At 31.0% G+C, this 23,518-nt stretch overlaps 1 protein-coding gene across 2 annotated transcripts; it reads left to right on the forward strand.

The window, feature by feature from the left end:
* The first annotated feature begins 17,018 nt into the window (after positions 1-17,018).
* Positions 17,019-23,245, forward strand: LOC123883524 (vacuolar-sorting receptor 6-like). Of its 2 annotated transcripts, none has more exons than XM_045932362.1 (13): positions 17,019-17,615; positions 19,445-20,137; positions 20,221-20,309; positions 20,426-20,495; positions 20,648-20,731; positions 20,925-21,001; positions 21,132-21,213; positions 21,313-21,395; positions 21,857-21,920; positions 22,018-22,146; positions 22,329-22,432; positions 22,711-22,831; positions 22,944-23,245. In XM_045932362.1, the coding sequence occupies exons 1-12, from the start codon at positions 17,330-17,332 to the stop codon at positions 22,822-22,824; spliced, it is 1,875 nt and encodes a 624-aa protein (XP_045788318.1). In that variant the 5' UTR covers positions 17,019-17,329; the 3' UTR covers positions 22,825-22,831; positions 22,944-23,245. The 2 variants fall into 2 exon arrangements, with proteins under 2 accessions (XP_045788318.1, XP_045788317.1); XM_045932361.1 differs by having other exon boundaries at positions 17,056-17,615; positions 22,926-23,245.
* Positions 23,246-23,518: the final 273 nt, after the last annotated feature.

The raw sequence follows: 23,518 nt of genomic DNA on the forward strand, positions 1-23,518 counted from the left end.
ACCACTGAAGAAAAAAAAAATCACTGTGAACCGGTACACTTTTTTAAAAGTGTACCGGTATGTAATACGATACGCAGACGTCGAATATACCGGAACACTTTTTTTCAAGTGTACCGGTATGAATATTCATACCGGTACACTTGAAAAAAAGTGTACCGGTATGCATATTCATACCGGTACACTTGAAAAAAGTGTTCCGGTATGAATATGCATACCGGTACACTTGAAAAAAAGTGTACCGGTATGAATATTCATACCGGTACACTTTTTTTCAAGTGTACCGGTAAAGAAATCGAACCGGCACACTTCGAAAAAGTGTACCGGTATGTAAAATTGCACTTACTCTCTCAAATTCGCCGAACTCACACCGGAACACTTTTTTGACTAGGGTAAATAGTGATTTTTTTTTTCCAGTTTTACAATATATATGAGGGTATATTTGTCATTTCAAATAGGATTGTTGGGGTAAAGTGAAGATTGTTGGGGTAGGAAAAAAAATTTTCTCACTACAATTATCTCCTTGATATTTTGGATGTCTTCTTTAATTTGCGGCTGTTGGAATCAAAGCCCTTAACCCAACATTTTGCTTATAAAAAAAAAAAAAAACTTAACCCAACATCGCTCATGTGTTGCACCGATTGAGTTTTTGAATTTTAATTTTTGGATTTTAAGGGTTGAAGTGTTTTAATTTATATGTTGTCGACTTTTTTTGTTGAAGTTTACGAAGATGTGGATGAACATAAAGAACAAAGAAAGGAAGGCCACAAATTTATCAAATTATTAAATGAACAAGATTTATAGAAACTTCCATATTACAAAACATAATCTATGAGACACTTTAGATTGCTTCTGCCAGCTCCATTACTATTACTGCATTATTGATCATGGAGATCCAACATAGAGATCATAGAGACACTTTACCATTGGAGAATTCAATGTTCCAAAAGATGCTATGATTTTTTTTTACTGTTAAAAGATACTATGATATTAACTAGATGTTTTCTCTCCCCACCTCCTATGAATCTTTTATACCCCCTAATATTCCAATTTTGTTCTTGAAGAAAAATTCGGTTCGTAGAAACCGAATTTTTACTAGTGCAAATTCAGAGTAAATTTTGGTTTTTAGAAACCTAAATTTGTTTTCAAGGCAAAAAAAACTTCAGTTTCTACGAACCGAAGTTTTTTCAAGGACAAAATTGAAAAATTCAAGGGGGATAAAAAATTCACGGGGAGTGGGAAGAGAAAACATCTATTAACTAATGTTTGGGCGATTTTAAAAAGAAGTGGGTGGAGGGGGGGGGGGGGGGGTGTAACAGTTTGTCCTAAATTAAGTTTGAACCCAGCGTATGGTGTGGGCTTTACTTTGGATTTGTTGATCCAATGCTTTGAATGGAAAAGAGAGAATGATAAAAAAAAACTTGATATGATGGAAGATAAAGGAACTACGAGGATTGTATTAAGAGCTATATGTAAAACATTGCCTATTGCTAATGATGTTATTAATTGATTTTGCAGCTAGTAGAAGTTTGGTGATGGTGATGGTGATGGTGATGGTGAATATAGAGAGTAAATTACACTATTTTATACATGAGGAGAAGTTAGATTGAATTATACCACATCACGATTTTCTGATATTATGTTAAAATCTACACCTTTTAGTTTACTATTTTAAGTTGAATAAATGATGGATGCATTAAGATTCGTATTCTGATCCTACATATTACACGCGGTGTTCATACCACACGAGTAATGTTCACTCTCTCTTATTTGTTTTATTATGAATTATTAAGCTCATGCATTTTGTTTCGTATTATTCATTCTCAACATATTACTAACACATAATTTTAAAGCTCTAGTGTTAACTATGAAATAATAAACGATAAAATGAAGTTTCTGGACAAGTACTAAAGCCTATATAAAAGAATATCCAACATTGTTTTTAAGCTTTTAATGTCGGAGTTAAAAATAAGAGACAATAAAACATATATTGTCGGTGTAAATTATTCTATCAAATCACTCCACTTAAATGATATGATGTAGAGAAATAATTGATTCATACTGAACGATCGTATAAAAATACTTTACATTATCGTAGCATGTCAATTAAACTCTAAACATAAATAGGTCAACAATAATTTTATTTTTCGAAAAGATTTAAGAGGATTTTTTGGCATAGCAATATAAAATGAAAAGATTTAAGAGATTTTTGAAGTTGTCGGCAAATTCATTAAATTGGTGATTTTAAAAATCATATTGATATTGATTAAATAGATTTTTTTTTTTTTGTATCAAAGAGGGCCAAAGGCCCAATTAAATAGATTATGTTTATGGATTTTGGATTATATATTTTTTTTTTATAAGCGATTAAATTCAATTAAGAGTCAATTATATGAGTCGGGATCCTCTCCATTTCCTAATAGAAATGTAGATGTCTATTATTATAGGTTTGAAGTAAATGAATCTTAATCTTAATCTTAATCTTAATCTTAATACTATACATTTGAGGCTTATTTTATAAGTCCTCATTTAATTGTCACGTACACATGGCACTTCCCACAAAGAATATATGCAATTGCAATTATTTTGTTTATTAAAAAAGGAAAGAATTAAAAACTTTTTTTTTGTGAGGTCATTTTTACAATGCTTGAATCATGATTAGTCAATCACAAATTTTTCTTTACGTAATTCTTGATACTATCTTTTATAAATTTATTTTCTACTATTTCCTTTTTCAATTTTTTTTATTTCCTTTTTCAATTTAAATAATAGAGAAAATAATTAAAAACAAATTCTAAAAATTGTAGTTAGTTTATATATTTTATATAAATAAAATATTTGTAAAATTATTTTTATAATAGTAATAATAATTCACGAAATTATTTAAAAGTTAATAAAGTTTTCAAAGTTTATTTTAGTAAAGTTTGTGTGTTAAATATTAAATTTCCTACAAAAAGTCATAAGATGACATTGACTGAAAAAAGAATCAATATATTTGTTATTAATCCGTTTAATTGCATATTATGGATAAAATTACTTATATACCCCTTTTTTTCCTATATAAATGGTCTTTGGTTGAACATTCAAATCACACATTTTCCATCTCTTTTTTCTTTAGTTATTTTCTTTGTATTATTTTCAATTTATCTTATTTTCATCTTAATCTTAATCTATACTCATCATTCATTTCAATTTTTGCAGATGTGGAACTCAAAAGAAGAATATAAATGATATGCGAACTCTAAAGAAATTGGACCAGATACATTTTGATCATAATGTATGAGTTTTAAGTGATGTTTAATCTACCTCACAAGTATTTTGAGTGTAAATTAATTTTAAAGATGTAATGTGTATTTTTTATTTTATAGAAAAGGTGTAATATATTGTTAATACTATTTCACAGCTTAAGAAATGGTGTTGCTTTGATTGAAAGATTATGTTATTGCTTTAATATAATTTACTTTTTCAATACTAACTTTCATCCATTTATTTTGATTTTCTTAAGAGTCTTTCTTATACATATAATATATCATAACGAATTTATAGAAAGGTGTTTTCAATGAAAATGTGTTATATATATATATATATATATATATATATATATATATATATAGTATTGCTATTTAGTAAGAAATATTTATACAAGAAAGAGAAGAATCCACAAAATTAGGGAATTTGACCAATCAAAAATTGGCTAACCATACATGGGAGAGAGAGTGATTATAAATTGACCAATCAAATATTGCCACATAAAATTCTTCTCTTTCTTGCATCAAAAAATTCTTGCTAAATAGCATTTTCCATATATATATATATATATATATATATATATATATATATATATATATATATATATATATATAATAAATTATAAAATATTTTATATTTTTTTGGTTACATATAAAATATTTTATATGAATTCTCATACAGGATGTAACAATGTTAATTTTTTTTAATGAATTCAAATAAATAAACAAATTTGTTTATAAATATATTTAACTTCAAGTATAAATAATGGTACCTCACTAATTTATAAAATAAATAAATTATAAAATATTTTCTTCGAATTTTTGTGTAGTGCGTAACAAACTAATTTTTTTTAATAAAATTAAATAAATAAACGAATTTATTTATAAAAATATAAAAGATTAAATATTTTCTTTGTTATTTTTTATAATTGAATGAATTTTTATGAGATTCATTGTTTTTATTTAAAAGATTAAATATTTTTTTTTTATATTTTTTGTTGATTTTCTTTGTTTTTATTTTTGTCATACATAAATAACATTAAATTGATTCCATTTTTAAGAAATTTTTGGCTCCTTTTTTTTTGGTCAAGATTTTTTGGCTTCCTTTAATAGATTGAATATTGAATTGAAAGATATAATATTAATAATTAATAAAATCAGATTTTCAGATAAACATTAATAATTAACATTTAATTGATTAAGATTTTTTTTTTGGTTGATAGACGAAATGACAAAGTCATTGAAAACTCACACACACACACACACAAAGTGGAGTGACCGGGGTTCGAACCCCGGTCCAGACGTCCGACACTAGCAATTTCGACATTTCTGCCAGTTGAGCTAGGATTTGTGGACAATTGATTAAGATTTTATGAGAGTATTTTCTTTTTTTGAGAAAATTGTGTATATTAATCTATAGCTACATACATGCTATATATTTTAGGACAATTTTAAGTCTCAATTAATGATCATGTACACATGACTTTCACTAAAAAGACAAATATAATATTTCATTTAAGTTGCATATTTAAAAAGGAAATAATTCAAATTCAAATCATTATTATTACAAATTAAAATAATTTGAAAACTCGAATAAATTATTTTTACTTGCAGGATATCTTTTTTTTTAACAAAAAACAAGTTTAAGTTTTTATTTTAAACAAAAAATTATTATAAATTATATTAAGGAAATAAAATGAATGAATTTATATATGATCTATATTTATACTCATATTAATACGACACCCTTTTTTTTTAAAAAATTAAACAAAACATATATTTATACTCATATATTACTATGATGACTTATATTTTTTTTTATCCTATTTTTTTTAGTCATATATTAATGCAAGGCTTATTTTATTTTATTGTAATTTATATGAGACCGATACCTATAGTCATATCAAGGTCGGCCCTGCACAAGTGCAGGGTGAGCTACGCAGCCGGGCCTCCAATTTTTGGGGACCTCAAAAAAAATTTACATGGTAATAGGTCTCTAACAAAATAAAGAGATTGATTTAAAAAAATAAAAAATAGTAGTAGATTTTAACATGAAGTTTTACTGCTGCTCTATTATGTTACAAAAAAGAGTTAATGACTTAGTATTGATAGCAATTGACAATGATTATCATTTGAAAAATATATAATATGAAGACTTGATCAACAATTTTGCTTAAAAAATTGCTAGAATTGAGGTTTTTTTTTTAGGGATAATAGGTGTTTACCCCCTTGCAATTTGGACGAGTTTTGATTTACCTCTGTAATATTTATATAGATTTTTTTTTAATTTATACGGGGCCTCTATTTTTACTCATATATTAATACATTGAATTTTTTAATAATTTATGTGATGATCTACTTTTATTTTATTTGGAGGGTATTTATGTGTACAATTAAATAATATAAGCTATATTCGGGAAATTTCTTTAATTTATTTATGTTTCATGTTTATTTTACTATAGATATTATAAGACTAATTTAACTTTTTTGTTTGTTTGGAGGCTTTTTTTTAAAAAAATTATACGGGTGGCTATAGTTTTACTCATTTTTGTTTGTAATTTATATGAGAGCATATATTATTTTTACTCATAGATTAATACATGACTTATATTTCTAACTCATTAATATATATATATATATATATATATATATATATATATATATATATATATATATATATATATATATATATTAATATGACCAAATATCAAGAGTAAGGGAAAAATGGAATTCTCCATGTTAATTTATTTTTTATATGCTCAATTCACTAAATTAACATTTTTAAGGCTACTTCTAATGTGCACAAGTAGCACAAATTGTGCACCATGCACAAGTTGCTCGTATTATTATAAGGAATACGAATTTTACAAAATTCACCGTTGGATTGAAAATTTATATCATATAGATCGTCCATAATTTTTTTAAAAAAAATCGAAAATTATTTGATATGTTATTGTGACCCATCAAAATTAACGGTTTATGAATTTTAATTGAATACCGTTAATCTTGATGAGTCTCAATAACATATCAAATAATTTTTAATTTTTTTTAAAAATTTATGGATGATCTATATGATATAAACTTTCAATCCAACGGTAGATTTTATAAAATTCGTATTCGTTATAATAATATTCGAAACTTGTGCACCATGGAAGACTTAGTGAAGTCTTCCATGTTAGCCAAAGCCCATTTTTAAAGTATGTTTGTTACATATTATTTGAGAGAAAAATCAACATTTTTAATAGTTTTATTTGTGTTTCTTTAGGCTTTGAAACAATTTCTAGTCTACAAATATAATTTTTCTCATTAGAATAGAAATTAGTTTATTATTTTAATAATTATTGGAAATGAGAGAGAATATTTAAAAAAGTCACTATTAGGATGTTCGATCTTCTGCAACTGCTATCAGAGAGGGCTGAAACCACTTGATGTCGGAACTGACCACCGAACCATTAGGTGATCCAGTGGGCCGGATACTAGTGTGAAAAAATCACTATATTATATAGACAAAAACAAATCAACTTAAAAATGAGATATGAAATTAATAAAATGAGATATTTTGTACAATGAGACTTCCTCTTATGTGTGTTTAATCTATCAACTTTCTCTATTTCTAAGTTCGATTTTTAGATTTTTTTTCACCTTTGTTATTGTACATGTACACTTTGACGTGAAATATATATTACATTAAAATAAAATTTTGGCATATAAAAATTAATTTAATAATAATATATAAATTAAAAAATAATTTTGATGATAGAGGATAGAATATGGTGTGGACACTTTATTATAGTCTATGGTAGACCTTTGTGATCTAAAGGTGAAAATTTGTTTCCCACCATAGGAGACCTACATGTATTTCCCATGCTAGACTTGGCCTCATTGTCTTTATAAGTCATCCCACCAATTTTCAACTTATAACCTAATTCTCTCCTTCTTTCTCTACCGCTGCACACTCTTCTTCTTGGTTGATTTTTTTGTTTTATCCATTAAAGATGGGTGATTTAGGATCAATTTTGATCCGGAATCACCCTCTTGATTGTTTTTTATTTCATTTTACTTAAATAAGTGATATCCATACACTTTTTAGGTTTTATTCGAGTTTTCTCTCTTGTGATTGTTTCATCTGGTGTTGTTTTAATCCAGTCTTAGTGCAGGGTATTTGTTTTGTTTGCCCAGTCTTAGTACGGTGTTTGTCCCGTCTTGGTACAGTGTTTGTTCTTTGTTCAGATTTGCAGGTTCATTTCGATCCAAATCCAGTACAGATTGAATGACTTTAGCATCATCAACGTTGCAGATCCGGATACATGATTATTCCGGACATTTGAAGTTTGTCAAATCAATCGTAGGCTTTGTCAAAGACATTAGGCCTTTTTATGCTATTAAGGGCTCGTTTGGCCCAGCTTTTTTTAGAGCTTATGCAAACAACTTATGCAATTTTTATATATTATTATAAGTTTGTCAAGGTAGTTTATGATAAAATAACTTATAAAATTACAATTTTCACTAGTGTGAACTTATAAAATAACATAAAACCTAATTTATATTGCATAAGCAGTTTGCATAAACTCTAAAAAAAGCTGGGTCAAACGGTGTTACCTCGAATTTTTGACCATATGCATTTAATGTCAATTTGGTGCGTTATCTTAAATGTGGCACTAAATAGAATGGACGGAAATAATAAATGGAATTTATCCATGAGGTCCAAAGTGGACACATTAAATAAGTTAATAAAATATATAAAAGGGTGATTAATTTACCTAATTAAGTCCATTTAAAGACTTAATTTTATAAAATATTTTATTTAACAAGATGGCAAAATTGCCTTCGAATAGAATGTAGTTTTCAAGGCTTGGTATTCGAAGTTTTGGACTTAGAATTATTTTCATTACTTTCAGCAGGAAATGACAAGAGTTTCGAAGGCAGGGTTCAAGCTACAGTTGAAGCTAAAGAGATAGTTATTTTCTTCAAGCTTAATTAATAGATCGTGGGTTCATGGGCTTGGGAAGCTGAAGAAGCACGTTTACACAAGCAGTTGTGTATTCTTGCGCCTATAAATAGTAGTTCCTTTAGTTGGAATAAGGGTCACAATTCATATACAAAATTCACAAACCTAAAATATCCATGCGTTCGAGAGAAAAGGGTGAAGTGAAGAACATGTATGAATTCGTGAACCATTTACTTTCTTTGTAAACTTTTACATTTTTACGCAATTTTAATCTTTCTTTTGCAATTTATCTTTTCAAATTCTCTCGTTCGAGGGAATCTTGTATAATTTACATTTTTCTTTGTAAATTGTTCTTTCAAACTGGTTTACCAAATGTTTATTTCAATGATGAACATTAAAATTTATACACAAAACATGTCATAGGATTTACTAGTTGGTCATGCAAGTAATTGAATTAAATTAGCGATTGTTTACGAAAACCAGTGTAAACAAACGGACCCTAACTCAGATGTTGTGACTTGTGAGCCTGTTTGCAGAATAATCCTTATTAGTTTTTAGCGAAATTGAATATGTAATGATTTTGATTGATGTATTATCTCTGAATTTGAATAAATGAACGAATAATGTTGTTTTGCGTCAAAAAAAAAAAGTCACTAATGATAATTAATTAAACATCTTTTGTTGTATGTATATAGATGGTAGCATTTGCCCTTGAAACAATCAGCGTGCCTTGCAAGGTGCATGCGTCTTCCACATTGACTATCCATAGGAAGACTTTTCAAATGGGATCCCTAAAATCCAAAGCAATGATGGTCTATTTTGTCCATTGACTCAGCTTAAGCAAAGACTGCTATGTCCATGTGGCTATTTTAAGCTTAACAACATCTAAAATTTCTCTTTTAATGAAAAAAATAATAATTCTCAATTATTTTGAAACTTTCTTTGGTTCAGCCTAGCAATAAATATATATATATATATATATGTATATATTAAAAACATTTTAAACTATAATTTCTTCATATTTTAATTTATATATATTTTAGGATACATGAAATGAGATTTAAGAGTTAAGTGGTTATATAATATTTCTTGTATTACATTAAATTATAAATTGTTAATGACTAAAAGCATACATGTCATTTTTTATATATATGAATTATAAAATAATTGTGAAATTGTAGTACTTATCTAAAAATTATTGTCATCTATGAACAAAAAAAAATAAAAAATCATTCTATCATAAAAATATATTTAAATTCTTTTTAATTTCTACATTTAATTTGTTATATTATATTTTCAATAATCAAATTGACCATTTTTTTATTATTAAATATTTTTTTTTATGTAATTTTTATTATTAAATATGATGATAAACATGTAGATTATTTAATTGATGACATAAGTAGCCAGTTATGCATTTTCAATAATCACACACAACTTGTATGAAAAAAAAAGAAGAAGAGAGAAGTGGCCAGTTATGAATTATCAAAATAATAATAATAATAATAATAATAATAATAATAATAATAATAATAATAATAATAATAATAATAATAATAATAATGCTTTCTTTCTTAATTTTTCTCAAAAATATATTTCCTTTTCAGAAAAGCATGTCCAATATGAACCGATACGACTCATTCTCGAGTAAAAAGGATTCCCTCAAATTAAAAAAAGGACAATAAAAGGAAGCTAAATGGGGTTTTTCTTTAGCGTCTACGTTGGATACTTGTTGGAAAAGAAATATCCAAGATGCATCATTGTCAAGGTATACTAATTAAAATAAAAGTTACTCAAAAATTCTCTCAAAAATTCTGGCTAATAGGCTGAAGCGTGTGATGGGGAAATTGATTTCGAGATGTCAATATGCTTTCCTACCTTCGAGACAAATTCTGGATGGGGTGATTGTCATTAATGAGATAATTGATTTGGCTAAGCGAAGTAAAACAAAATGTATGTTTTTCAAAGTTGATTTTGAACGAGCTTCCGATACAGTCAGTTGGAGTTATTTAGAACGCATGATGATTAAAATGGGGTTTGCTAAGGGATGGCTAAGATGGATGAAGGCTTGTGTATTCGAGAGCTCAATGTCAGTTTTGGTGAATGGAAGTCCGACGACAGAATTTAAGGTTAATAAAGGATTACGGCAAGGTGATCATCTTTCTCCTTTTTTATTTTTAATAGCAGCGGAAGGTCGCACAAGGTTGGTTAAAAAAGCTGTCGATATTGGAAAATTTCATGGTTTTAAGGTTCATGACAATCTCCAGTTTCAAGTACTTCAATTTGCAGATGACACGGTGTTAGTAGGTAACGGTTCATGGGATAATGTGTGGACTATCAAAACTATATTGAGGGGTTTTGAACTTGTTTCAGGAATGAAGATCAACTTTGTGAAAAGCAAACTATACAAACTCAATGTTGATACACTTTTTATGGAGGCAGCTTCCAATTTCTTGTTATGTAGTTCAGAAACTATTTCATTCAAATTTTTGGGGATACTGGTGGGAGCTAATCCAAGAAGATTATATACGTGGAGGCCAGTGGTAGATTCCATGACAAAACAGTTAAGCAATTGGAACGGTCGTCATCTTTCAATTGGAGGTAGAGTAACTTTGATAAATTCTGTGCTCTCTAGTTTGCCGCTATAATTTTTCTCTTTTTTTAAGGCACCCAAAGGAGTCATCAAACAGCTTGTAAAAATACAACGTAATTTTTTGTGGGGTGGAGGTTTGGATGAGAAAAAATTATGTTGGATTAAATGGGAGTATGTGTGTTTGCCAAAGGAGAAGTGAGGTTTAGGGGTGAAAGATTTAGAGTTGTTTAATCATGCTTTGTTGAGTAAATGGAGGTGGAGATGTGTTGGAAATATTGATGCGGTATGGAATGATCTTTTGAAACACTGGTATGGTACAAATTTTAGTAACTTGCTGAGCTGGGACGGTGTATATCCGGGTTCTAAAGACTCAATTTGGTGGCGTGATGTGGGGAAGACGGAGGAATTAGACGATGAGTTCTGGTTTTGTAAAAATGTGAGTAGCATATTAGGTGATGGCAATAATATTGGATTTTGGAAAGAAAAGTGGTGTGGAGAGGTTCCTTTTTGACATCTCTTCCCTAATTTATTTTGTAAGGAATCTGATCCTAATGTTGAGGTAGCTAAGCAGCTGATTGGTAATAGCACAAATAGACAGTGGTGTTGGTCTTGGTGTGGTGAATTAACAACAAATGAAGAGGAGGAATTGCAGGGTCTGCAACATTTACTTCTTGATGTGGCGTTAGTGGGAGAAAGCAAGGATAAATGGAGATGGATACCGGAAAGTTCTGGACAATTTTCTGTAAAATCTGCTTATTCTTTGATGATGGATGGGAGAGTTATGCAGGGTCTAAACCCTTCGGTGTTATAACAGCTTTGCAGTCTCTATGGGAAAATGATATACCTTCAAAAGTAGGTGTCTTTGGCTGGAGATTGCTACTCGAGAAATTGCCTACAAGAGCAGCCCTTGCTTCTAGAGGTATTTTAACTAATCTACATGAGTTACCTTGTGTTTTTTGTTTCAATGAGGTAGAGGACTGTCCACATCTCTTTTTCAAATGTCATTTTATGCAACAAGTTTGGAGAAGAATTTTTAATTGGATGGGATCTGCTTTTTATCATTATGATGTGGGGTGGAAGCACTTCAATTTCTTTGGAGATATTGTGAAATCTAAAAGGGATTAAAAGTAAAACACTTGATTTGGCTCGCGACAACGTGGTGTGCTTGGAAGTTAAGAAACAACATTGTTTTTAGGGGTGCTATAGCAGATTTGGATTTGTTAGTAGATCAAATTAAACTCATTTCTTGGTTTTGGTTCATTGGCCGTTCGGGTAGATTTAACACTTTCTTGTATTCTGATTGGTGCGCTAATCCCTTAGAATGTATTCTTAATATCTAAGGGTTTTTCTTTGTATTGTAAGGATTTGAGTACTCCTTATTAATACAAATTTTGATTATAAAAAAAAAAGTTACCCACATTTATTTATTTATTTAGAGAATTTCGGTAAAATAATTTTTAATATTTGGTCAAACTTTATAGTGCTTGAATAAGACATAGCAGTTATACACAGACGGTAAACTGTGCACTAAGTAGGTTCCTAGAAAAGAGAGGGGGTCACAATGGACAAACTTAAATACCATGTCTTTCTTAGCCACTCAGGACAACCATTTCTTCAGCACCTTCACAATATCACACTTTTTTTTATGATGTGGAAGATCAAACAATGCTGCAACCACAAAGTATACTAAGAATTGTGATATCTCATCAAATCGAAGCTTTTGATACCACTCTTAGGAAATAACAAAGCTAAAGAAAAAGAATAAACATAATTGCAATACATATCTCTCAACCATCACCCGACCCCTAGTACACCCACACAGTCTTCAAAGCAAATATTTAAACTAATTCAAATATAAGTTTAAAGTCATCCAACCATGTAAGGGAGGTTGTCAAATGACTTCCAAAATTCTAGGAGCTTTAATTTAGGGTGACATAAGTTGATTCTAAAAACTTCAAAATAGCAAACTTTGTAATGGATGAGCTAGCGGTCAAAGAAGTACTGTTTCTACTTTCTAGATAAAGAGGCATCAGAAACAATCATAGCAATTACAAAATGCAAATTAGGCTTAGAATTATTAAATCTTAGATTGTTTCTACAAAGCCAGATTGCATTAAAAATGGAAATAATTGAACCTATAACTACAACTTTGCAATGAGGATTCCAATTTCTATTGCAAATGTCAAAGCAGATAAGCAAGAGCTAAGATCAATATTATATTTAGTAAAAGAGATCGAAGTCCACATTTCTAAAGAAAATAGATAATGAAGAAACAAATGTTGAATAGACTCGGATTACTTGTTACATAAGTTACAAATGACCTTGTTGTATGAGACTCTTTGGTCCCAAGGTCAAGGACAAATAGGTGGTTAGTGTATTGGCACAAACCCTAATTAGATGGATGATGAATTTGGTGAGAGAAAAATGGTAGCGTAACTTTTAGAAATAATTTTGTAAGTGTTTAGTTGTCACGTGTGAAAGAGGTCAAAATGAGCATTTGAGAAGAGGTGGTATAAACAAGGAGAAATGTTACTCGGACACTTTTTTTTTGGCATATTACCTGGACACATTTTTTTCGTCCACCACATTTTATTTGGTTTAAAAATGTTATATTTTTTTTTAATTACTCTCTTCATTCTCTTTTTGTGAAATTAATAATTGCTAACTTTGTACAAAAAAATATAATTGATAACTACGTATAAACATTCTAATTTTTTTTTAAAAAAAATCCTTTTAAATAAATTAAAATTTGAAACACCGTTAGAATAAACCATTATTAGACGTTTACCACATCCAACACCTCCCATTTTGCTATATAAAAATTCATAAAATATTGTTTCTAATAAACTATAGGCAAAATTACACTACAGGTCCTTTATCTAATTTTTTTGTAACATTTTGGTCCTTTATCTTTTTTTTTTGTAACAATCTGGTCCTTTATCTTTTTTTTTTTGTAATACTTTGGTCTTTATCTTATTTATTTATAAAAAATAAAGGACCAAAGTGTTATAAATAAAAAAAAGATAAAGGATCAAACTGTTACAAAAAAAGAACTAAAGTGTTATAAATAAAAAAAATAAAGGACTAGAGTGTTACAAAAAAAAAGATAAAGGACCAAAATGTTACAAAAAAATAAAAAATAAAGGACTAAAATATTACAAAAAAATAAGATAAAAGACCTGTAGTGTAATTTTGCCTAAACTATAACTATAAAGAAACCGGCCGCATGGAGAATGATATGCAAATAAACTATAACTAATAAGAATCTATCCACTAATTTTTTTTATGGGGGCTGCTAATTTAGACCCAGTTGGGTCTAAATTAGCAAGGTGCACCTTTTGAGTTGGACAAAAATACCCATTTTTTATTTTTTTGGAAGAATAGAGCAACAGGGGCATTTCTGTAATTTTACGCAACAGTACACGCACCCCCCACTTCTTTTTTCCCCCCCATGACACGTGGCAGCGCGTTATTTGACAAAACCAAAGCGCGTGCACCACACGCGCCGACAGGCGCGAGTGGCTGAAGCCCAATCGCGGAGAGAGAAAGCTTTTAAAAAGGAAAGGCCACGTGTCACATTTTAATTGGCTGCGTTAATTTTTTTTCATTTTATACTTTAAACTCGATTATTTCATCGTAAATTAATTTTTTATTTTTTAATTTTTATACCAAAATTCATAATTTTTTTTTCTCTACAAATAGAGACTTGGTTTGTTTGATTTGGACACCGAAAAAAAAACGCAATTTTTCACTACTTTAAACTCGATTATTTCGTTGTAAATTAATTTTTTATTTTTTATTTTTTATACCAAAATTCATAATTTTTTTTTCTCTACAAATAGAGACTTGGTTCGTTTGATTTGGACACAGAAAAAAAAACTCAATTTTTCACTACCTTAATCTCATCAAATAACTAATAATCAACTTACTGAAACCATTTTACCAGCAAAATGGTTTCAGTTTACAACTCTCTGAAACCATTCTACCAGATAAATGGTTTCAGAAGCAAACACAATTAATAAATTACTCACTGAAACCATTCTACCAGTAAAATGGTTTCAGAATACAACTATGTGCAACCATTCTACAAGGTAAATGGTTTGAGAAGCAAATAACTAATAATCTACTTACTGAAACCATTCTACCAGCAAAATGGTTTCAGATTACAACTCTCTGAAACCATTGTACCAGATAAATGGTTTCAGAAGCAAACACAATTAATAAATTACTCACTGAAACCATTCTACCAGTAAAATGGTTTCAGAATACAACTATGTGCAACCATTCTACAAGCTAAATGGTTTCAGAAGCAAATAACTAATAATCAACTTACTGAAACCATTCTACCAGCAAAATGGTTTCAGATTACAACTCTCTGAAACCATTGTACCAGATAAATGGTTTCAGAAGCAAACACAATTAATAAATTACTCACTGAAACCATTCTACCAGTAAAATGGTTTCAGAATACAACTATGTGCAACCATTCTACAAGCTAAATGGTTTCAGAAGCAAATAACTAATAATCAACTTACTGAAACCATTCTACCAGCAAAATGGTTTCAGATTACAACTCTCTGAAACCATTGTACCAGATAAATGGTTTCAGAAGCAAACACAATTAATAAATTACTCACTGAAACCATTCTACCAGTAAAATGGTTTCAGAATACAACTATGTGCAACCATTCTACAAGCTAAATGGTTTCAGAAGCAAATAACTAATAATCAACTTACTGAAACCATTCTACCAGCAAAATGGTTTCAGATTACAACTCTCTGAAACCATTGTACCAGATAAATGGTTTCAGAAGCAAACATTAGTTTTTAATTATCGTTTTATCTCATTTAAGGTAGTGAAAAATTGCGTTTTTTTTTTTCGGTGTCCAAATCGAACGAACCAAATCTCTATTTGTAGAGAAAAAAAAATTATGAATTTTGGTATAAAAAATAAAAAATAAAAAATTAATTTACGACGAAATAATCGAGTTTAAAGTAGTGAAAAATTGCGTTTTTTTTTCGGTGTCCAAATCAAACAAACCAAGTCTCTATTTGTAGAGAAAAAAAAATTATGAATTTTGGTATAAAAATTAAAAAATAAAAAATTAATTTACGACGAAATAATCGAGTTTAAAGCATAAAATGGAAAAAATCACGCAGACCCATTCATATGCTGACACGTGGCTGCCTTTTTCAAAAGTAAAATTTTCTCTCTCCAGCTTATAATCTAGTGTGGCGCAGACAAGATGGTAGGATGATCTGGGCTGTCTGATCAATCAGACAGCCTTAATGAGATCACATCTTGGCTGTCTGATGGAAATCAACGGTCTGTAACCATGGTCCTTCCGTACGCGCGCGACACTGGATCCACGTCTATTAATTTTTAAGAAGGTGGGGGCGCGTGTCAGTATTTTTTTTTTTATGTAAAATTACAGAAATGCCCCTGTTGCTCTATTCTTTCAAAAATTAAAAGAATGGGTATTTTGGTCCAACTCAAAAGGTGCACCTTGCTAACTTAGACCTAACTAGGGTCTAAGTTAGAAAACCCCTTTTTTTATTTAATATTAGTTAGAAACAATAAAATTTAAATCCATTTGCTTTAATTTTTTTTTATGGACACAATGACAAGTCACCAAAACAATGTCATTATAATATCTAAATCTAATCTAAATATATCAAAAAGTGTAAACAAATTTCTAAAGTGCAAACAAATTTTATCCGTTAAAAACACTTTGAGGAACTCGGAGTTATATAAGAGGTTGAATTAGAATAACTCTCAATTTTAAGATGACATCGGAGTTTTCTTCAAAATCATTGGGTCACATATTATTAGGTTATTTTTTTGGGCTATCCATTATTTATATCAATAGTGTTAGACGTGAGAGTTTGTTAAGAAGTCTTACATCAAATTTGAGATACATAAGTTTATAAGTAGAAGCAATTTTACAAACTAGTTTTATCGCGTTGAGTAGATTCAATTTCCAATTTTAAGATATGTCATAAATTAAAACGGAAGTTTTAACCAATCGTTAGTTGATCAAGTGCTGATTGACGTTGGGCTTGGTAGGGAGGACTATTGTTCGATCCCCACAAGTGCGATTGAGAGGAGTTGGAACTACTTGATGTCAGAACTGACCTCGAACCAAATTAAGCGGTCCCTTGGACCGGATATTAGTGGTGAAATTTTTTTTTTTTATTAATAATGTGATGTGATTATGTCAGTATCAGTAAAGTTTCTATACGTGTAAGTAGATCCCCTGACTCATTCCACCATCTAACTCTTCCATTTCACCTATCTTTTCTTTTCCCTCTCTTTACGTCACAACTTGATTGTGAAACTCAAACCTCCCCACCATATTCAAATAACTTAGCAAAAAACCAAACTCCCCTTCTCTCTCTCTCTCTCTCTCTCTCTCTCTCTCTCTCTAAACTTTCCACATGTAAGACCAAGACAATTACAAAGTCTTTGTTCCACAAGTCCTCTTTATTACTCTTCTTCTTCCTTCTACCTCTATTCCCTAACTCCAAAATACAAACTCCACAATGAAACTCTGCATGTTTTATGTCTTGTTCATTTTTCTAAGCTATGTTCATGTTCAAGGTCGTTTTGTTGTGGAGAAAAACAGCATCACTGTTCTATCACCACATAAAATAAGAGGTAAAAAAGATGGTGCCATAGGAAACTTTGGTCTACCAAATTATGGAGGATATATTGTAGGATCACTTGTTTATCCACAAAAAGGCTCTCATGGTTGTGAAGATTTTGAAGGTGATAAGCCTTTCAAGTTTCGATCTTATCGTCCAACTATTGTTCTTCTTGATCGTGGAGGTATTTGTTTTTTCTTCTTGTTTTTTAGTCAACCTTTATCATCGTTGACTTTCTTTGATTATCATGTGCTTCATATTTCATTCATGTGCATATGCTTGTTTAATGTTTTTGTTTTTTTAATTCTGTTTATTTTACTGTTATGTAAATTAATTAATCTCAGTTATGTTCTGTTCTTTATTTGGTTGTTGTTTGTATTGTATATATGCTGATATAAGGGATTTGAATTGCATGCAGTCAATTATAATCGTGTTTGATCATAAAAAACATGTGATTTTCATCATTGCTATTTCTAAAGTCAGACATTAGTTTGGTTATGATATGTTGATGAACAAAATTTTATGTTGACGGTGTATCAAAATTAAATTCATCGCTAATATGTTGTTTTGATGACAAAATCGATTCATCAATTGGTTGAACCTTTTTACTCCAGAAAATATTATCTATTAGTCCTGTTTTTTACTTCTCATACTCATTTCCTCATAGGTTTCTTTGTAATTATTTTAGTTTATACAATTTTGTAATATGATAGTCGATGTTTATGTTTCTATGATGCTAAATGTGATTATCCAAGTTGTATCTAGAAATTTAACACATTCGAATATTATGCCATCGTTTAATTTGTGTACCAACTCCATTGGAAAATGCTTTTGGTGGTTTCGGGAGCACCATATCTATCTGCACCCTATCAGAGCCGGGTTAAGGACTTCAATGTGGGCATTTGACCCAGGACCACGCTAGGCGTGAGGGTGGGTGTTGAATGTGTTGTTATGTTGTTGGAGATTGTTTGAAGTCCCACATTGCTTAGGTTCCCAGGATGTGAAGTGTATAAATATGTGAGGGCAACCTCACCCTTTGAGCTAGCTTTTGGGGTTGAGATCCAAACATAGTTAACATGGTATCAGAGCCGGGTTAAGGACTGCAATGTGGGCATTTGACCCAGGACCACGCTAGGCGTGAGGGTGGGTGTTAAATGTTGTTGTGTTGTTGGAGATTGTTTGAAGTCCCACATTGCTTAGGTTCCCAGGATGTGAAGTGTATAAATATGTGAGGGCAACCTCACCCTTTGAGCTAGCTTTTGTGGTTGAGATCCAAGCATATTTAACATGGTATCAGAGCCGGGTTAAGGACTGCAATGTGGGCATTTGACCCAGGACCACGCTAGGCGTGAGGGTGGGTGTTGAATGTGTTGTTATGTTGTTGGAGATTGTTTGAAGTCCCACATTGCTTAGGTTCCCAGGATGTGAAGTGTATAAATATGTGAGGGCAACCTCACCCTTTGAGCTAGCTTTTGGGGTTGAGATCCAAACATATTTAACACACCCAAAATCTTAAGGCATCGAGAATAACTAATTCTCTGAATCAAGTCGAACCTAGATCTGATACCACTTGCTGGGGAGCTCAAAGGAGCCCCCAAAGAAAGAAGAAGCTAACGAGGAACCCTTAAGAAACTCTAAAACCACATCTCTGCCTAAAATTTTAAGGCATTGAGTATATGTGTCACATCTCTTTACATATCCTTCTTTTAGTCCATTCATAATCAATGTAGGACTAACCACTGACACTTGAATTCTAACGTGGTGCGGTTGTTATCGTTGTTTGGTCTCTTAGAAGGCAACTTATTAGATCAATTCCAATGTGAATTAGTTTTGGTTTTGGTTGTTGTGTTCACTGTCAAGGTAGATTCTTGAAAGCCAAGAAAAGAATTAGTCTAAAAGTAAAAGTCACTCATATAACAAAAAATGTCTTGCACTAAAAGTTTCAAGCATCCTCTCATTATAATTCTTTGAATCCAAGTTATGTAATGCTTATTCAGTTACTTGCACTTGTAGACTGTTATTTTGCCTTAAAGGTATGGCATGCTCAACAAGCTGGAGCTGCAGCAGTTTTAGTAGCAGACAGCATTGATGAGACACTGATAACAATGGATTCACCCGAGGAGAGCACTGATGCCGACGGCTACATAGAGAAGATTGTAATTCCATCAGCTCTAATAGACAAATCCTTTGGTGATTCATTAAAGGACTCATTAAACAACAAAGATGAAGTTTTGCTAAGAATAGATTGGAGGGAATCAGTACCTCACCCTGATAATCGAGTCGAGTACGAGTTCTGGACCAACAGCAATGACGAATGTGGTGCTCGTTGCGATGAACAGATGAATTTTGTGAAGAATTTCAAAGGTCATGCTCAGATTCTTGAGAGAGGCGGATATACATTGTTCACTCCGCATTATATAACATGGTTTTGTCCACAGCCATTTGTTGAAAGTAGTCAATGCAAGTCTCAATGTATAAATCGCGGAAGATATTGCGCGCCGGATCCAGAGAAAGATTTTGGTGAAGGATATGAAGGGAAGGATGTAGTTTATGAGAATTTGAGGCAGCTTTGTGTCCATAGAGTAGCAAACGAGAGTAACCGTTCGTGGGTCTGGTGGGATTATGTAACTGATTTTCATGTTAGATGTTCTATGAAGGAGAAAAAATACAGCAAAGATTGTGCTGAAGATGTCATGAAATCATTAGGTAAATGCATATTTTTTATACTTCTTTGAATTGGATTCTTCATTTTTTGTTTCTTGTTTAAATGTTTGATCTTAATATTACAGATCTTCCGATCGAGAAAATTAAGAAATGTATCGGTGATCCTGAAGCTGATGTAGAGAATGAAGTGCTAAAGATTGAACAAACAGCACAGGTAAATATTTAATACTTACTGATATGTCTTTCAAAAATTCATAAATTTCCAAACTGTTATCAATAAATAAAGGCTACTAGTAGTACTATATGAAATGAACCACTTGTGATTTACAGATTGGAGGAGGATCTCGTGGCGACGTCACCATTTTGCCAACATTGGTCTTAAACAATGTCCAGTATAGAGGTTAGTTACTAGATATTCTACTTGATGTCACCTTTCATGCTAAACAACATTCAGTGTAACATTGCTTGTTAATTTGACACATTGCTTGTAACTTTTCATGAACATATTTGATTTGCCAAATTTTCTAAAGATTTTATTTGTTTTTTCGAAAGGAAAATTGGAGAGAACATCTGTCTTGAAGGCTATATGTGCTGGATTTAAGGAGACTACTGAACCTCAAGTTTGTTTAAGTGGAGGTCAGTATGCTTTAATTCATATACACTGTCGGTGAAAAGATTTTCATACTGTCAATCAATCATAACCTTAGATCACTAAAAGCATTGGACATTAATCATAACTATTTTTAAACTCACACGTATGATTGGTTGTGATTTAGTGACAGTGTATCAAAATTAAACTCTTAACTTTATTCTGGTTTGGATTTATCAGATATTGAAACTAATGAGTGTCTCGAAAGAAATGGTGGATGCTGGCAAGATAGAAGTGCTAATGTAACTGCTTGCAAGGTATATAGATAAGGAATTTCTATCATCAGTTTTTCTTCTAAGATATAATCGCTATTTCACGAGACATATAATGGTCTATAGTGTTTCTGTCATTGGCTGCAAGATAATTGAATCTTTTACTATTTGTCAGGATACTTTTAGGGGAAGAGTTTGTGAGTGTCCTATTGTGAAGGGAGTTCAGTATAAGGGTGATGGTTATACAACATGTGAAGGTAGGATTCTCTACAGTCACTTCTTGTTTACCGAACTTAAAATGATAAGTTAATTTCCATGTTGTTGCTGATATGTTTACTCTTCTCTCTATTTGACAGCTTTTGGACCTGCAAGATGTGCTTTAAACAATGGAGGTTGTTGGTCAGAAACTAGAAATAAGATAACTTTCTCGGCTTGCTCAGTTCAGTACTACTTAACCAAATCTTTAGTTTTTCTTCTTTTCTTTTGTCCCTTTTGGTTGTAAAATATTGGGTAAATAGTGTTTTTGTTCAATGTAATATGAACGTTTTCTGGTTCTAGTCCCTACAGAAAAATGTTTCCCTCGCGTAAGTCTAGATTCCCTGTGCTTTAGTATCTGACACATTCTTTCTGTCCAAGTTTGATGATATGACTAACAGAGAGCCGCGTGGACATTATCACGCATATAATCAAACTTGGATGGAAAGGTGGCGTCAAGGACTAAATCTAAGGGAATCTTGAATTACATGGACAAAATCTAAAATACAAAAGTTTGCAGGGACTAAAATAAAAAAGCATCCATATTACGAGGACTAAAAGTTCTATTTACCGTAATATATTTGTTGTGCTACGTACATTCTTGGACATTGCTCGAGGCTAACATATTTTTCTTTTTGAATAAAGGAATCCAAGGTAAATGGCTGCCACTGTCCAGTTGGATTTCTTGGAGATGGCAACAAATGTGACGGTAAAATTTGTTTCCGCAACAATTTAAAACACTAAGTTACCTTCTTCATACGATCGATTACTAACTCTAATACAAAATCTATTTTGATATGATTCAGATGTTGATGAATGTAAGGAAAGAAGTGCTTGTCAGTGTGATGGTTGCAGCTGTAAGAACACTTGGGGTAGTTATGATTGTAAGTGCAAAGGAAATCTTCTATATATCAAGGAACAAGATATTTGTATTGGTAAGTAAAATATTCTTGTTTGAGAAATTTCAGAATTTCTAGTTCACTAAACATTTGACTAAAACTTAGAATAGAAGCTAAATGCAGTATTATATTTGAGTTTACTTTCAACCCTGGTTTGATTGAAATTATACATTTCACATCATAGTCCAAGATTATAATTTTTGTTTTTATATCTGCAGAAAGAAGTGGATCAAAATTTGGAAAGGTCATCGCCTTTGTGGTCATAGCAGTTGTTGTCGGAGCTGGTCTAGCCGGTTACGTATTCTACAAATATAGACTCCGGGTAAGCCTATTTATTGTCAACTATAGTCTATATGTAATGTATGCATAATGCATCATACATCCTAGATTTTATAATCAGTTATGCCTTTATATTGCCAAAAAAAAACACAGATAATGATTTTAATACATATTTACCGTGTAATAACTGCACTTACGGTCGTGGACTGCGATCTAAAGATTTGAATTCTCTGTAGCAAATGCACCGCTGCAGATCCATTAAAATCATGTTTGTAGTTTCTTAGCATCATAATTTAATTACCTGTATCTGTTTTTTTGTAGTCTTACATGGATTCTGAGATTATGGCTATCATGTCACAATACATGCCACTGGACCAGCAAAATAATGTAGTTCACGCTGAATCTGAGCCTTTACGACAACAAGGAACGGTGTAAGCAAAAGGTATTCAATTATTCATCTCTTCACCTTTTCAACTAATATGCATCCTTTGAGTTTGCTTTTATATATGAGGAACAATCTTCTTATTTTGCCACAGTCTGTATTCTACCTGCAGACATATTAAGCTGATAATAGACAAGAAATCCCGTTGAAAAGTAGCATCCACGTGAGACAAGATTGGCTATATTTGCTTTTGAGTTCACTTCACTGCAAAGGAAAATTCAGAATTTTTACCATAGGATACTTACATAAACGATTTTACACATATAGAAGTTTCTTCCATAGAATAATGATATCCAATTTTCACAGTTTGTAAATAGATCTATTGAGATTGATGTAAATGAACACATCCATCATCCATCATTGAGATGTTAATACAAAACATGTTACCATCGATGCTTTTTTTGGTCCCTATGAGTCCATCATCCAGCTTCTGTCTAAGTATTTTAGTTCGATAAAAATGTTGGTTAATATACCGAATCACTACCGATTAACAAACATTAATGCATAGTCTTATGAGAAGTGGGTCTCTTTGACGATGATGATGATGATGATGATGTGTGTTACTACAGTTGAGCTTGTGCAGAAGGCCTCACTGCTCTGATAAAAAACATGGAACTTGGGTATGTCGTGGAGCGACTTCCACCGGTCATCATCTATTTGCAGATGACTGCTTTGCAAAGCCACCTC

The sequence above is a fragment of the Trifolium pratense genome, linkage group LG5, assembly GCF_020283565.1.
Source record: "Trifolium pratense cultivar HEN17-A07 linkage group LG5, ARS_RC_1.1, whole genome shotgun sequence".
Lineage (NCBI taxonomy): Eukaryota > Viridiplantae > Streptophyta > Magnoliopsida > Fabales > Fabaceae > Trifolium > Trifolium pratense.